This window comes from Neoarius graeffei, chromosome 28 (assembly GCF_027579695.1).
Source record: "Neoarius graeffei isolate fNeoGra1 chromosome 28, fNeoGra1.pri, whole genome shotgun sequence".
Lineage (NCBI taxonomy): Eukaryota > Metazoa > Chordata > Actinopteri > Siluriformes > Ariidae > Neoarius > Neoarius graeffei.
Window position 1 is genome coordinate 23219182 of NC_083596.1, and position 13545 is coordinate 23232726.

The 13545-nt window shown below is 42.2% G+C and overlaps 1 protein-coding gene across 2 annotated transcripts; it reads right to left on the reverse strand.

Annotated features, from left to right (window-relative positions):
* Positions 1 to 447: 447 nt before the first annotated feature.
* thy1 (Thy-1 cell surface antigen) lies at positions 448 to 5395 on the reverse strand. 2 transcript variants are annotated; one of them, XM_060912531.1, is made up of 5 exons: positions 5283 to 5395; positions 5110 to 5131; positions 4387 to 4441; positions 1357 to 1674; positions 448 to 983 (listed from the first exon to the last, which is right to left on the reverse strand). In XM_060912531.1, the coding sequence occupies exons 3-5, from the start codon at positions 4424 to 4426 to the stop codon at positions 886 to 888; spliced, it is 456 nt and encodes a 151-aa protein (XP_060768514.1). In that variant the 5' UTR covers positions 4427 to 4441; positions 5110 to 5131; positions 5283 to 5395; the 3' UTR covers positions 448 to 885. The 2 variants fall into 2 exon arrangements, with proteins under 2 accessions (XP_060768514.1, XP_060768513.1); XM_060912530.1 differs by lacking the exon at positions 5110 to 5131 and having other exon boundaries at positions 5283 to 5394.
* Between the last annotated feature and the right edge of the window lie 8150 nt (positions 5396 to 13545).

The window sequence follows — 13545 nt, forward strand, 5'->3', positions numbered from 1 at the left end:
GTCAGCTGGGATAGGCTCCAGCTTGCCTGCGACCCTGTAGAAGGATAAAGCGGCTAGAGATAATGAGATGAGATATCAAATTTCGTTACAAAATAAATTTTGGATGTCACTGAAGATCAGAAGATTAATATACGAGCAGTTCATTTTTTTCTTTACACACACACACACACACTGAGCTACAAGCTGGAAAAACATGCTAGGTGTGTCTAATGAAGTGGCCCATATGTTTATGCTGTACATATGGGCCACTTCATTAGACACACCTACCATGTTTGTCCAGCTTGTAGTTCAATAGTGGTCCCTTTCCGTTGGATGGGGATGGCGGAGGGGGTTTAACCGAAGTAAACCTTTTAAATTCAAGTAAATTTTTTAGTTAGTGAGATATTTCTTGAATGGAGCAGAAGATGCATTTTATTTCTTTAAATAAGGTACCAAGGTCAGACAAGCTATATAGACAGTCATTTTTAATGCAGTAATGCAACATCCAATAAAAATCAGAATAAACTAATATCCTGGTAAACATGATGGCTAAAACCTGAAAATAAAATAAAAAAAACAGTACCCACATACTTCACTTGTTTCTTATGATATAATATGGTAAGCAATATGATCCAATACAGCATGTTATAAGAAGTCGCCACTAACACACAGAAAGGAGACAGAAAATCCCAGCATTAACACTGATTTGTCACCAACACAGACTAGAGAAGTGAATATAAATGAAAGACTACAGGCATTATCCTCATCGATTGAAAGCACTTAAAGTTCAGGAGCAGGAACAGATTGTTTCTTCAGTGCAGAGCGGAAACTTTGGCTTCATTGGCATGGCCTGGCCAGCGGTGAACGTTTAAGGCTGTATTTCTCTCCAGTATTCATCCTGATGGCTCACAGCATCCCAGACAGGAGAGGGACGACAAACGCCAACAGCAGAATCACACCACCATGCTTCAGAGTATTGCCAGCAGAGCAGGCCTTTATATTTTCTAGAACAAACAAATAAAATGTGTTTGTATAGCGATAACATCAAGGCATCATTACACTGAGCACTCTCAATTCACAAGAAAGCACTTCTAATGAATAATGTGTTTTGGTTTTACAGTGCACTTCCTGCTGGATGCAGAATGACTCGTGAGTTTTAATTGGCATCTTTTCATGACATTAATGCAAAATCCAATTATGCTGAGACAGACCAACAGATCCCAGAGCATGAGCCAGAAAGAGAAAGAGATGGGTGATGCAAAGAAGAAGGAAACAAGAGGATGTCACAAGGAAAGAAAAACAAGAATTAGGCAAACCTGAACACTTTTTTTTTGTCAACAACTGCATTGACTTGATAAATGTAAATGCAAATCTTACTCTTTTCCACAGGTAGTGTCTTTGAAGCAATCTGGTCCTGAGTGATGGTACAGTTGTACAGCTCGGACACTTCACCTTTGAAACCTGTCAGGTGCAACTCGCATGTTTTGTCCTTGATGTCGACAGTAGCCCGGTTCTTGTATGTGTCATCCACGGCTTGTCTTTTATCCGTACTGGCCGCCAATTTATCATTTATTCTGTAGGTACATACAACCTCATGGGTTGATTTAGATCGCGTGAACTTGCACTCCATCTTTAAATTCTGTTCCTTGGTCAAACAAGCAGTCAGCGTGTCTATACTTTGAGAGCTGGCCAGGCCTACAGGACAGAGATACATCATTATTTTTGTGGATAGTCAGAAAAAAAACAGTAGTCAGTTTTATAAATTCTGTGATCACACTAAAAAATGCTGGGTTGTTTTCTGAACCCAAACGCTGGGTTGATTCTGTTTGACCTGTTTTTTTTTTTTTGGTTATTCCGACTCATTCTGGGTAGTTTTCTGAAACCCAGCTGCTGGGTTAGTGGTTGAATGGAGTGCACCTCCCCTCCTGCATCAAATGCGATCGTAATCTATCCAGCCACTTGACAAATTTAACTCAGTTGCTTCATTATTTGTGCTATGTCACAAGTAAAAAAAAAAAAAAAAGGCAATTCTTCCAACTGTCCTCCGCAGCAGTTTTCAACATACACTGGAAAATTGGCCAATCTCATCTCATTATCTCTAGCCGCTTTATCCTGTTCTACAGGGTCGCAGGCAAGCTGGAGCCTATCCCAGCTGACTATGGGCGAAAGGCGGGGTACACCCTGGACAAGTCGCCAGGTCATCACAGGGCTGACACATAGACACAGACAACCATTCACACTCACATTCACATTAGCTAATTGTGTTGATAGCTTATGTTCACTAATGTTAGTTAACATTGTCATTTATGTTTGATACTGTTTAACCTTGAACTGTTTAACGTTAAAATTCGTTTTAGTTTCTCATCCTGATGTAAAGCCTACTTTTCAAGTGTCATGTTAGTCCAAATCAATCTATTTTGTGTTTGATTCACAGGTCTAACACTAATCTAACATTACTTAGCCTACTAAAAATGGATGGAACAGAGCATTTCCCATGTCTGTTCTTCATGTCGGTTTTAGTGACAGTTGAAACTGTTGATATTTTCATATCCTGTTTTTCATATACTGTTCTGTTTCTATTGTACAGTGCATGAATTAAAGAATTCTGGTACAATAAAACAAATTTCTTTCACATCTTTGCTCAAATTATTAGGGTGTATAATAAATAATTTATTATGAATGATTAAGAATAATTAGCAGTGAATAAATGAAGAAAAGGAGTCAATAATAGCTCAAGAATTAGGTAAATTTAACCCAGCACTACAGTCAAAATAACTAAAATAATGGGTTGAAATAGAAACCTCACCATTATGTCAATTTAACTTAAGTCTTGCAAAAGTAACCCAACCCTTTGGTTAAACCTTTCTGGATTAAATGCATAACCCATTTCACTATGTTAATGTAACCCAGCGTTGTGTTGGTCCAACACTTACCCAACATTTAAATTTTTTTTTTTTTTTTTACAACGAACAACAACTATATATTAAGGAAGTGGTTATTTACCACTGTGTGTAAGTATATGCTGAGAATATGTGTTGCCTTGCAGATAGTAACTGGTACTTTCTTTTTTGGTGGACATGATAACAGTTTATATTATGCTAAATAGCGTGTTTAAATTTATTTATACCACAGGGTGGTTGAATTCTCAAATCTGATCGGTCAGAATTTTAAAAGTAATTTTCAAATTTTCTGACAGCACTGCTGGCTGTAATTTAAATACCAAGTTTATATTCAAGCACTTTGATAGTAACAGCTTACTATATGGTGGACGCTCATTGAGGCAGTCGAAGGCTAATAAAACATCATCATCATGTCAATATATAGTGAAGTTTTCAAAAAGGAGATGTTAATTTTCTGCCAAGTGGTAGTTTCTCAGTGACATGATTAGCCTTATTTATTTATTTATTTATTTATTTATTTATATTTTTGAATTAATTTTTTTCCAATTATTTCTCTGAACTTCAAGAGAGAAATAATAGAGACAGGGGATGGAAAGACATTGTACATCTGCTATATTATGAGTGATGACAGGAACTAACTTTCCTTGTAGCTGTTGCATAGAACTATCAGGGATTAAAGGATGGGGAGTGTCTATAAGTTTAGCCATATTACATCACCCTGATGTTGACTATTTTCCAATAACAACACACTCTCATGCGTGAGAGTGTGGCGAAATATAACTGCACTTTAAAGACAAAAAAGTACACTCAGACAGCAGTTGTGCAACATGCTTTACGCAATATAAAAACAACCCCCGCAGCACGGGTTGTGTGGCGGTGTGGTGGTTAGCGCTGTTGCCTCACAGTAAGAAGGTCCGGGTTCAAGCCCCGTGGCCGGCGAGAGCCTTTCTGTGTGGAGTTTGCATGTTCTCCCCGTGTCCGCGTGGGTTTCCTCCGGGTGCTCCGGTTTCCCCCACAGTCCAAAGACATGCAGGTTAGGTTAACTGGTGACTCTAAATTGACCGTAGGTGTGAATGTGAGTGTGAATGGTTGTCTGTGTCTATGTGTCAGCCCTGTGATGACCTGGTGACTTGTCCAGGGTGTACCCCGCCTTTCGCCCGTAGGGATAAGCTGGGATAGGCTCCAGCTTGCTTGCGACCCTGTAGAACAGGATAAAGCGGCTAGAGATAATGAGATCATGAGATGAGATGAGAAACAACCCATCTCTGATGCAATAGTTTGCACTGTGATTTACAGACTAGCCGACAATCATTTGACCATTTTGTTAATTTGGACTACATTATTTTGTATTGCAAAAGTTTTTTTTTTTTTGCAAATTTGCAATTACTATTTAAATATAAACCATATCGGACAACCCTGTTCTGTAGTATTAACCAATTATTAACCAATGCTATATAGTTTTTAACCTGTCGATGGGCTGAATTACAGAACCAAAATGTTTTATTACCCAGCAGACAGACTGAAGCGAGGATGCTGTAGTACATCATTTTGACTTCTAAAACCTGGAAAGGAAACACAACAAGGCACTCAGATCAATAAAATGCAATCTGATTGCATCTGAAGAACATAAAGGTTACCCAGAACACAAAGCTAGGTGTTGGTAGGTGTCAGTCTGCGCTGATTTTTAGTGTCACGAATTACAGATTCAGAAAGACTGTGTAAACATGCATGCATATAGCCTTTTGCAGGAAATGTGTTGCTTGCTTTGCACAAGTAGCACAACTGTGGTATGGGTGGGGTTGCCCAGTGTTCCAGTTTGTAAAGTACATACGTTATATTTCAGGAGAATATATCATATCATATCATATCATATCATATCATATCATATCATATTATTTTTGCAATCGCCTTTCTTTACCAGAATGAGAAATATTAAAAACTTGATAAGGTAGACTAATTAAAAGAGTGACTACTTCTTAAGTATGAATTCAGAGTTCCGAGGAAGCTCCTGCACCTTTTCTTTTCTGTTTTTTTTTAATCTTTTTGCCATCAGACATGACTGAACAAGCCTGCATTCCTCAGAACCAAACTACCTAGTAGGATAATTCTTCTGTTGGAATAAGCAAAAAAAAAAAAATTTAAATAAATACAACATCAATAGATAAGAGCTAAAAAGGCTGAAAATACTCAATGAAGCTGTCAAAACGTGTAATATCTGATATATAATTACCAAATAACGGTCCAGCAGCAGCCTGAGATAAAAGGCAGAAGGGTGAGTGAGGGCGCAGCTCTGTCAGGACGCTACGCAGTTTACTTATTACTCGATTTAATCTAAACCAGTTCTGCTTTTCTCTTCAAAATTTTCTGTTTTGGTAAATGAGCATACACCTAGGCTATTCTTACCGGTTATTTCCTGTGCAGGATGATGTTTGAGGTGCTAGAGGAGAAGCTCTGGTCTTTCCCGTGCCTGGCTTGGGACAGTACTGTAATGGAGACGCGCGCAGCAGAAATAAGCGCGCATGCAAAAACGCGCTGCGTCATGCCCACGAGCCGCACCTCACTTCCCCTCTCGCACCCGCCTTTCCCGCAATCAACATCTCCAAACATCTCCCTGAGCATGAGAACACTTTGCTATCAGGCAAAAACCTTAATGCAAAGCATCACACACTGGCCTTCTCCCTTATCCTCCTTCATAATCCTCCATGGAGCACATCTGGATGCTGGTGTCGCCTCATTATTGCCGTCCTCATGTCCTCCTGACACTCCACAGTCCTTATATGGAGATTTCGTGTTCAGTCATCTTCTGATTTCAGATCCTTCTGAAACAGCACATGACACTTACTTTCTTTTTCAAGGAACAACATTGCGTGCAATATTGTTAATATCAAACCAGATAAAACTTCATTAATCTCCAGGGAAATTGTCCCAGAAGCCGTTCAGTAAAAAAGTTGGGACAAAGTACAAATTGTAAATAAAAACGGAATGGAATGATGTGGAAGTTTCAAAATTCCATATTTTATTCAGAATAGAACATAGAGGACATATCAAATGTTTAAACTGAGAAAATGTATCATTTAAAGAGAAAAATTAGGTGATTTTAAATTTCATGACAACACCACATCTCAAAAAAGTTGGGACAAGGCCATGTTTAGCACTGTGAGACATCCCCTTTTCTCTTTACAACAGTCTGTAAACGTCTGGGGACTGAGGAGACAAGTTGCTCAAGTTTAGGGATAGGAATGTTAACCCATTCTTGTCTAATGTAAGATCCTAGTTAGGTCTTTTTTGTCGTATCTTCCGTTTTACGATGCGCCAAATGTTTTCTATGGGTGAAAGATCTGGACTGCAGGCTGGCCAGTTCAGTACCCGGACCCTTCTTCTACACAGCCATGATGCTATAATTGATGCAGTATGTGGTTTGGCATTGTCATGTTGGAAAATGCAAGGTCTTCCCTGAAAGAGACGTCATCTGGATGGGAGCATATGTTGCTCTAGAACCTGGATATACCTTTCAGCATTGATGGTGTCTTTCCAGATGTGTAAGCTGCTCATGCCACACGCACTAATGCAACCCCGTACCATCAGAGATGCAGGCTTCTGAACTGAGCGCCGATAACAACTTGGGTCGTCCTTCTCCTCTTTAGTCCGAATGACATGGCGTCCCTGATTTCCGTAAAGAACTTCAAATTTTGATTCGTCTGACCACAGAACAGTCTTCCACTTTGCCACAGTCCATTTTAAATGAGCCTTGGCCCAGAGAAGACGTCTGCACTTCTGGATCATGTTTAGATACGGCTTCTTCTTTGAACTATAGAGTTTTAGCTGGCAACGGCGGATGGCACGGTGAATTGTGTTCACAGATAATGTTCTCTGGAAATATTCCTGAGCCCATTTTGTGATTTCCAATACAGAAGCATGCCTGTATGTGATGCAGTGCCGTCTAAGGGCCCGAAGATCACGGGCACCCAGTATGGTTTTCCGGCCTTGACCCTTACGCACAGAGATTCTTCCAGATTCTCTGAATCTTTTGATGATATTATGCACTGTAGATGATGATATGTTCAAACTCTTTGTAATTTTACACTGTCAAACTCCTTTCTGATATTGCTCCACTATTTGTTGGCGCAGAATTAGGGGGATTGGTGATCCTCTTCCCATCTTTACTTCTGAGAGCCACTGCAAGATGCTATTTTTATACCCAGTCATGTTAATGACCTGTTGCCAATTGACCTAATGAGTTGCAATTTGGTCCTCCAGCTGTTCCTTTTTTGTACCTTTAACTTTTCCAGCCTCTTATTGCCCCTGTCCCAACTTTTTTGAGATGTGTTGTTGTCATGAAATTTCAAATGAGCCAATATTTGGCATGAAATTTCAAAATGTCTCACTTTCATCATTTGATATGTTGTCTATGTTATATCAGTTTTTGAGATTTGTAAATTATTGCATTCCATTTTTATTTACAATTTGTACTGTGTCCCAACTTTTTTGGAATCGGGGCTGTACAACAGTACAAGCTGGAGGACAAAAAAAACCACCTGTGCTCAATAGAACAACTATAGAAATACTCTAACTTACAAAAGGGAATAGTGGTGTAGTGGTTAGCATGGTCGCCTCACAGCAAGAAGGTTCCAGGTTCGAACCCAGCAGCCGGCGAGGACCTTTCTGTGTGGAGTTTGCATGTTCTCCCTGTGTCTGCGTGGGTTTCCTCCACAATCCAAAGACATGCAGTTAGGTTGACGTGGGGTGGTCTTGGGCTGAGGTGCCCTTGAGCAAGGTACCTAACCCCTGACTGCTCCCCAGGCGCTCTGGTGTGGCTGCCCACTGCTCTGGGTGTGTGTGTGCACGCGTGCGTTCACTGCTTCAGATGGGTTAAATGCAGAGGATGAATTTCACTGTGCTTGAAGTGTGCATGTGACAAATAAAGGTTTCTTCTTCTTCTTTCTAAAATCTAAATACCAGTGCATTCTAAGAGGAGAAATAAGATAAGCTACTGTATGTAAGAGAATAACCTAATGGTGAAAGTAAATACCGCACACATGTTGCGGAAATATATATCCATCCATTATCTGTAGCCGCTTATCCTGTGCAGGGTTGCAGGCAAGTTGGAGCCTATCCCAGCCGACTATAGGCGAGAGGTGGGGTACACCCTGGACAAATTGCAAGGCTGACACACAGAGACAAACAACTATTCACACTCACATTCACACCTCCGGTCAATTTAGAGCCAGCAATTAGCCTAACCTGCCTGTCTTTGGATTGTGGGGGAAACCGGTGCACCCAGAAGAAACCCATGCAGACACGGGGAGAACATGCAAACTCCACATAGAAAGGCCTCTGTCGGCTGCTGGGCTCAAACCCAGAACCTTCTTGCTGTGAGGCGACAGTGCTATCCATTACACCACCGTGCTGCCCCCATATGTCTCCAGAATGGAGGACAATTGACTACCAAAGATTGTCCTCCATGGAGTGCTGTCCTGCAGTCACCGGGGTGTAGGGGCCCCAAAAAAGAGGTATAAAGATTGCTTAAAAAGAACACTTAAAGACTCCAATATTGACCTCCAATGGTGGCCCACCCTGGCAGCAGACCAAGCAGTCTGTAAACAAACTGTCTACCAGGCCACCCTCTCATTTGAGGAAAGTCGTAGGGTCAGACTCGAGGATAAAAGAAGAAGAAGGAAAGATTGTGTGACCCAAACAACACACCAAACCCAGACCTTCATCTGCAGCCTCTGCGGACAACTTTGCCAGTCCCACACCAGACTGGTGAGCCACCAAAGAGCCTGCAGCCGACATGGACATCAACCCTCCAATTAATCTTTGCTAGCAAAGTCAAGCCATGAAAAAAAAATTATATATATATATATATATCTCATCTCATTATCTCTAGCCGCTTTATCCTGTTCTACAGGGTCGCAGGCAAGCTGGAGCCTATCCCAGCTGACTACAGGCGAAAGGCGGGGCACACCCTGGACAAGTCGCCAGGTCATCACAGGGCTGACACATAGACACAGACAACCATTCACACTCACATTCACACCTACGGTCAATTTAGAGTCACCAGTTAACCTAACCTAACGCTATCCTAACCTAGTCTTTGGACTGTGGGGGAAACCGGAGCACCCGGAGGAAACCCACGCGGACACGGGGAGAACATGCAAACTCCACACAGAAAGGCCCTCGCCGGCCATGGGGCTCGAACCCGGACCTTCTTGCTGTGAGGCGACAGCGCTAACCACTACACCACCGTGCCGCCCTGATTCGAATTCATTCAAGGAAATGGAACTGAAATTGTAATTCAGCAACAAGTACAGGAAACAGAATTGGAATTGAATTAGAGTTTCAGGAAGTGGAAAATCTGATGTGAAGTGTGATCTTCTGCTGTTGCATGCTAAGATACTTTCTCTCAACACAATTGTAAGAGTTGCTATGAGTTGACATTTCCTTCCTGGCAGCTCAAACCAATCTGGCAATTTTCCTCTCGATTTATCAGTGTACTATATTTCAGCAAGACATTTCCACCCACAGAACTGTTGCTCACTCAGTGTTTTGTAGTTTCTTATTTTTTTTCTTCACACACCTGTTTGTGTAAACCTCAGGAGATCAACAGTTTTTGAAATACTCAAACTAGTCCATCTGGCACCAATACCCATGCCACAGTGAAAGTCACACTTTGTGATCACAATTTTTCCTATTCTGATGTTTGAAGTGAATATTAACTGAAGCTCTTGATTTGTATCTGCATGATTTTATGCATTGTGCTGCTGTCAAAGGACTGGCTGATTTAGATAACTGCATAAAACAGCAGGTGTATGGGTTTTCCTAATAAAGTGGCTGGTGAGTGTATAACTGACACCGGTGCCATGATAAGGATTTGAATATAGCCTATTGTTTATTACCAATTTCATCTCATCTCAGGGGCGGCACGGTGGTGTAGTGGTTAGCGCTGTCGCCTCACAGCAAGAAGGTCCGGGTTCGAGCCCCGTGGCCAGCGAGGGCCTTTCTGTGCGGAGTTTGCATGTTCTCCCCGTGTCCGTGTGGGTTTCTGCCGGGCGCTCCGGTTTCCCCCACAGTCCAAAGACATGCAGGTTAGGTTAACTGGTGACTCTAAATTGAGCGTAGGTGTGAATGTGAGTGTGAATGGTTGTCTGTGTCTATGTGTCAGCCCTGTGATGACCTGGCGACTTGTCCAGGGTGTACCCCGCCTTTCGCCCGTAGTCAGCTGGGATAGGCTCCAGCTTGCCTGCGACCCTGTAGAACAGGATAAAGCGGCTACAGATAATGTGATGAGATGAGAAGTGTCAAGCCACAAAATAGTGAGTCATATTCATTTACAAATGCACAATTTTCCACATGCAGCAACATAAACAGAAGCAGTATTATTTGCATTGTAAATAACCAAACACCAAATACTGGTGGATTTCTGGTTGAGTGAATGCTGGTGTATTTGTCTGCTGCTGCTTGTTGGAATTTTAATGTGGGAATATTTCACTTTTGGAACTTTTTGATTGTGGGACCTTTTTGGAGACCTGTAAGTTTTGGAGATTTGTGTCGAGTTTCCCAAAAGCATCGGAGCACAAAGGTCATCGTTAAATGGTAGAGTCAGCAGCATAATGAACACTCTCTCTCCTAGTTAAGCTGCTCTTAGTGTTAAAAGGCTTTTGGGAAACCCACCACTGATTGTTGATGCTTTGTCGTTTCTGTTAAGAATTCACTACCTGTCACACGGTCTGCACGAGCCCTCATGAACTCCTGACACGTTGGTCTGACCCAGCATCCTGTGAGTAAGTCTCTGCTTTCTATCAGTTTTGTTGGCGGTCTTTCCGTTTTGTTTTGTGGCTGGCTGGCTGGCTCATGTGTTTAAACCATACGCGGCTGGGTATCAACTGGGGATTAGATGGTCATGTTGAGAGCAACTAGTTTTGTTTATATCATTTTTTAACCTTTTCTGGATTTGGCACCTTAACCCCTGTTCATCTACTGAGCTAAGCGTCTGCATATCTATGGCTCTTGTTTACTCACGTGTTGAGCTGTTGAGTTTGAACTCAATTCCTCACCTGGGAGCTGGATTATATAATCACTCTGGGAATTATACTATGCTCCCGCTATGTCCACTGTGGATCTCGTCAGAGGCTGCACTTGAGTATGCCCTCTGCTTCCCTGACTGACAGCTATATTCCTACCATCTGGTCTGCTCTTGGATACCTTCTCGCTGGGTGGTGGAGTTAACTTTGACAACCTCCGTTCACTAGAATATTCACCTGTGAAAAAGCCCATTCTAACAGACAGTGAAATACCAACACATGGTTCCGTGAAGATGGCCTTAATGAACATCTGGTCCGTGGTTAATAAATGTTTTATTTTAAATGACTTTTTACGTCCCAAAATATGGACTTTTTATTCATGTCAGAGACTTGGCTAAGCGCCGGCTTCTCTCTATGAACTCTCTCCTTCTGAATGTAATTTTTTTTTAGCTCACCAAGAACCACCGGTCATGGTGGAGGGCTAGCTACTGTTTTACACAATCGTTTTAAATGTAGCCTCATTGCCTATGAATAATGTCTCCAGCTTTGAGGTTCAGCTTTTTAAAATTGAGCTCACTAGTCCTGTACTGTGTGCACTTATTTATAGACCTCTGAAATATAATAAGGATTTTGTCCAGGAGTTCTCTGAGCTTTTATCTTTCATGGTGTCATATTCTGATAGACTGCTGATTTTAGGAGATATGAACATTTATGTTTGCTGCTTGACGAAACCCCTGATTAAAGAGCTCCTAGGTTTTGTGGGCTCTTTTAACCTCTCAGTTAGTTTCTAGTCTCACTCATGAGCGAGGTCACATGTCGGACTTAGTTCTAACACTTGGCCTTTCTATAAATAACCTGGAGATTTTTGATGCTGGCATTTCAGAACACTATGCAGTTGTCTTTGAAACTAGACTCTAGTGTCCGGCCACCAACTCCACTCAACCTCAGCACTATACTCGTCCTATAAATTCTTATACAGTGCTGCAGTTTTGTGATATGTTCTCAGACACTCACTTATCTATGGTGACAGAAGCCCTCTCCCTCTGCTCTGACCCTGATGATCTAGTTAAGCATTTAGATTCTACTTGTTAGAACAAACTCAATCTGGTTGCTCCTTTAAAGTTAAGGAGAGCCAAGGTTAAAGCCAATGTTCAGCCCTGGCTAAATGACACCACTCTTGTTCTCAGACAGGAACGCAGGCCCTCTATGCGTAGGCGGAAAAAGGACAAACTCTGGATTTCTTATGAAATTCTCAAAACTTGCTTGAAGCAATGCCAAGCTGCTGTGAGAGCAGCATAATTTAATTATTTATGTGCTTTAATTAGTAATGCTGCTTCAAGACTGAGCACCATTAAAGGTCCCATGGCATGAAATTTTCACTTTCTGAGGTTTTTTAACGTTAAAATGAGTTCCTCTGACCTTCTTAAGTCACCCCAGTGGCTAGAAATTTCATAATGTGTAAACCAAACTATGCCCAACATTTGAGAATGGCGCGTCAAAACGGCGCGTTGATAAGCTCTTCCCTTTACTACGTCAGCAAGGGAGATGATCCCCACGCCTCCCCTCTGGATTCCCACCCACTGTATGAATTGCCCCGCCCAGTTGTAGTGAGGAGACCATAGAGGACACAACAACAAGGCATCACCTAAGCGAGCAAAACATGGAAATTGCGCTGTACATGGATGTGACAACACAGAAAAGAGTCTGTTTTTACTGCCGACGGGAGAGCCCCTGAAAACGCAGTGGCTTAATTTTATTTACTCCAATAATACGCCGTCGAGTCTACCTAAGATGGTGTATGTTTGTCGGAAGCATTTTCCTGAGGAATGTTTCCACAACTTGGGACAGTACAGGGCAGGTTTTGCACATCAACTGTCACTCAAGCCTGGGTCCGTACCAAGCATCCCTGCCGCATCAGCAACAAACACCAAACAAGTAAGTGTATAACTGGTCGTTTTGCCGTGTTTTAAAATCGGTGCGTTAGCCTAGCAATGGCTACATTAGCTGTGCAGCTAACCGCTTCCTGCAGTTAGCCAGGTAATCTTCGCTACAAAACTAAATGAGAACATGCAGCATGCTCTGTTAAACTGAGTTTAGTCTGGAAATTGACTGTAACTTATGAGCTTATGTTTGACTATTGCTCCGCAATGCATGTCTTCTGTTGGATAAGCGATATGTTGCTGTAGTTGCTGCTTCTATCCTCTTTGGTTATGGAGTGCGTGTTCAAGCCTAGGGTATTATACGTTCGTAAACTACCACTCCGAACACTCTCACTCTCTGTTCTCTGTGTCACGTTGAGTTTACGAAAGGAGTCCGAGGGAGAACGGGGTTTTGTCTTAGCAGCGTGGCTACAGGCGCTGATAGCAGCGAGTATGTGTGTGCACAGCTTGGTCAAGCCCCTCCCCCTCCCCCATGGCCCGCCCCCACCCTCTACCCTTCCCCGCCTCCTGCTTCTCATTAGCAAAACGACGCACTGGGAAAAGTGCTGAAATGGGGCTTTCTCCCAGGAGGCTATATTTACGTGCCAAGGGTTCATTTCGAGAAAGGCTGCGGATATAACATCCGGAAGCCTCCACGAGCCCGTTTAAAGCATCAACAAACCACCATGCCATGGGACCTTTAACACTTTATTTATTTCAAATTGT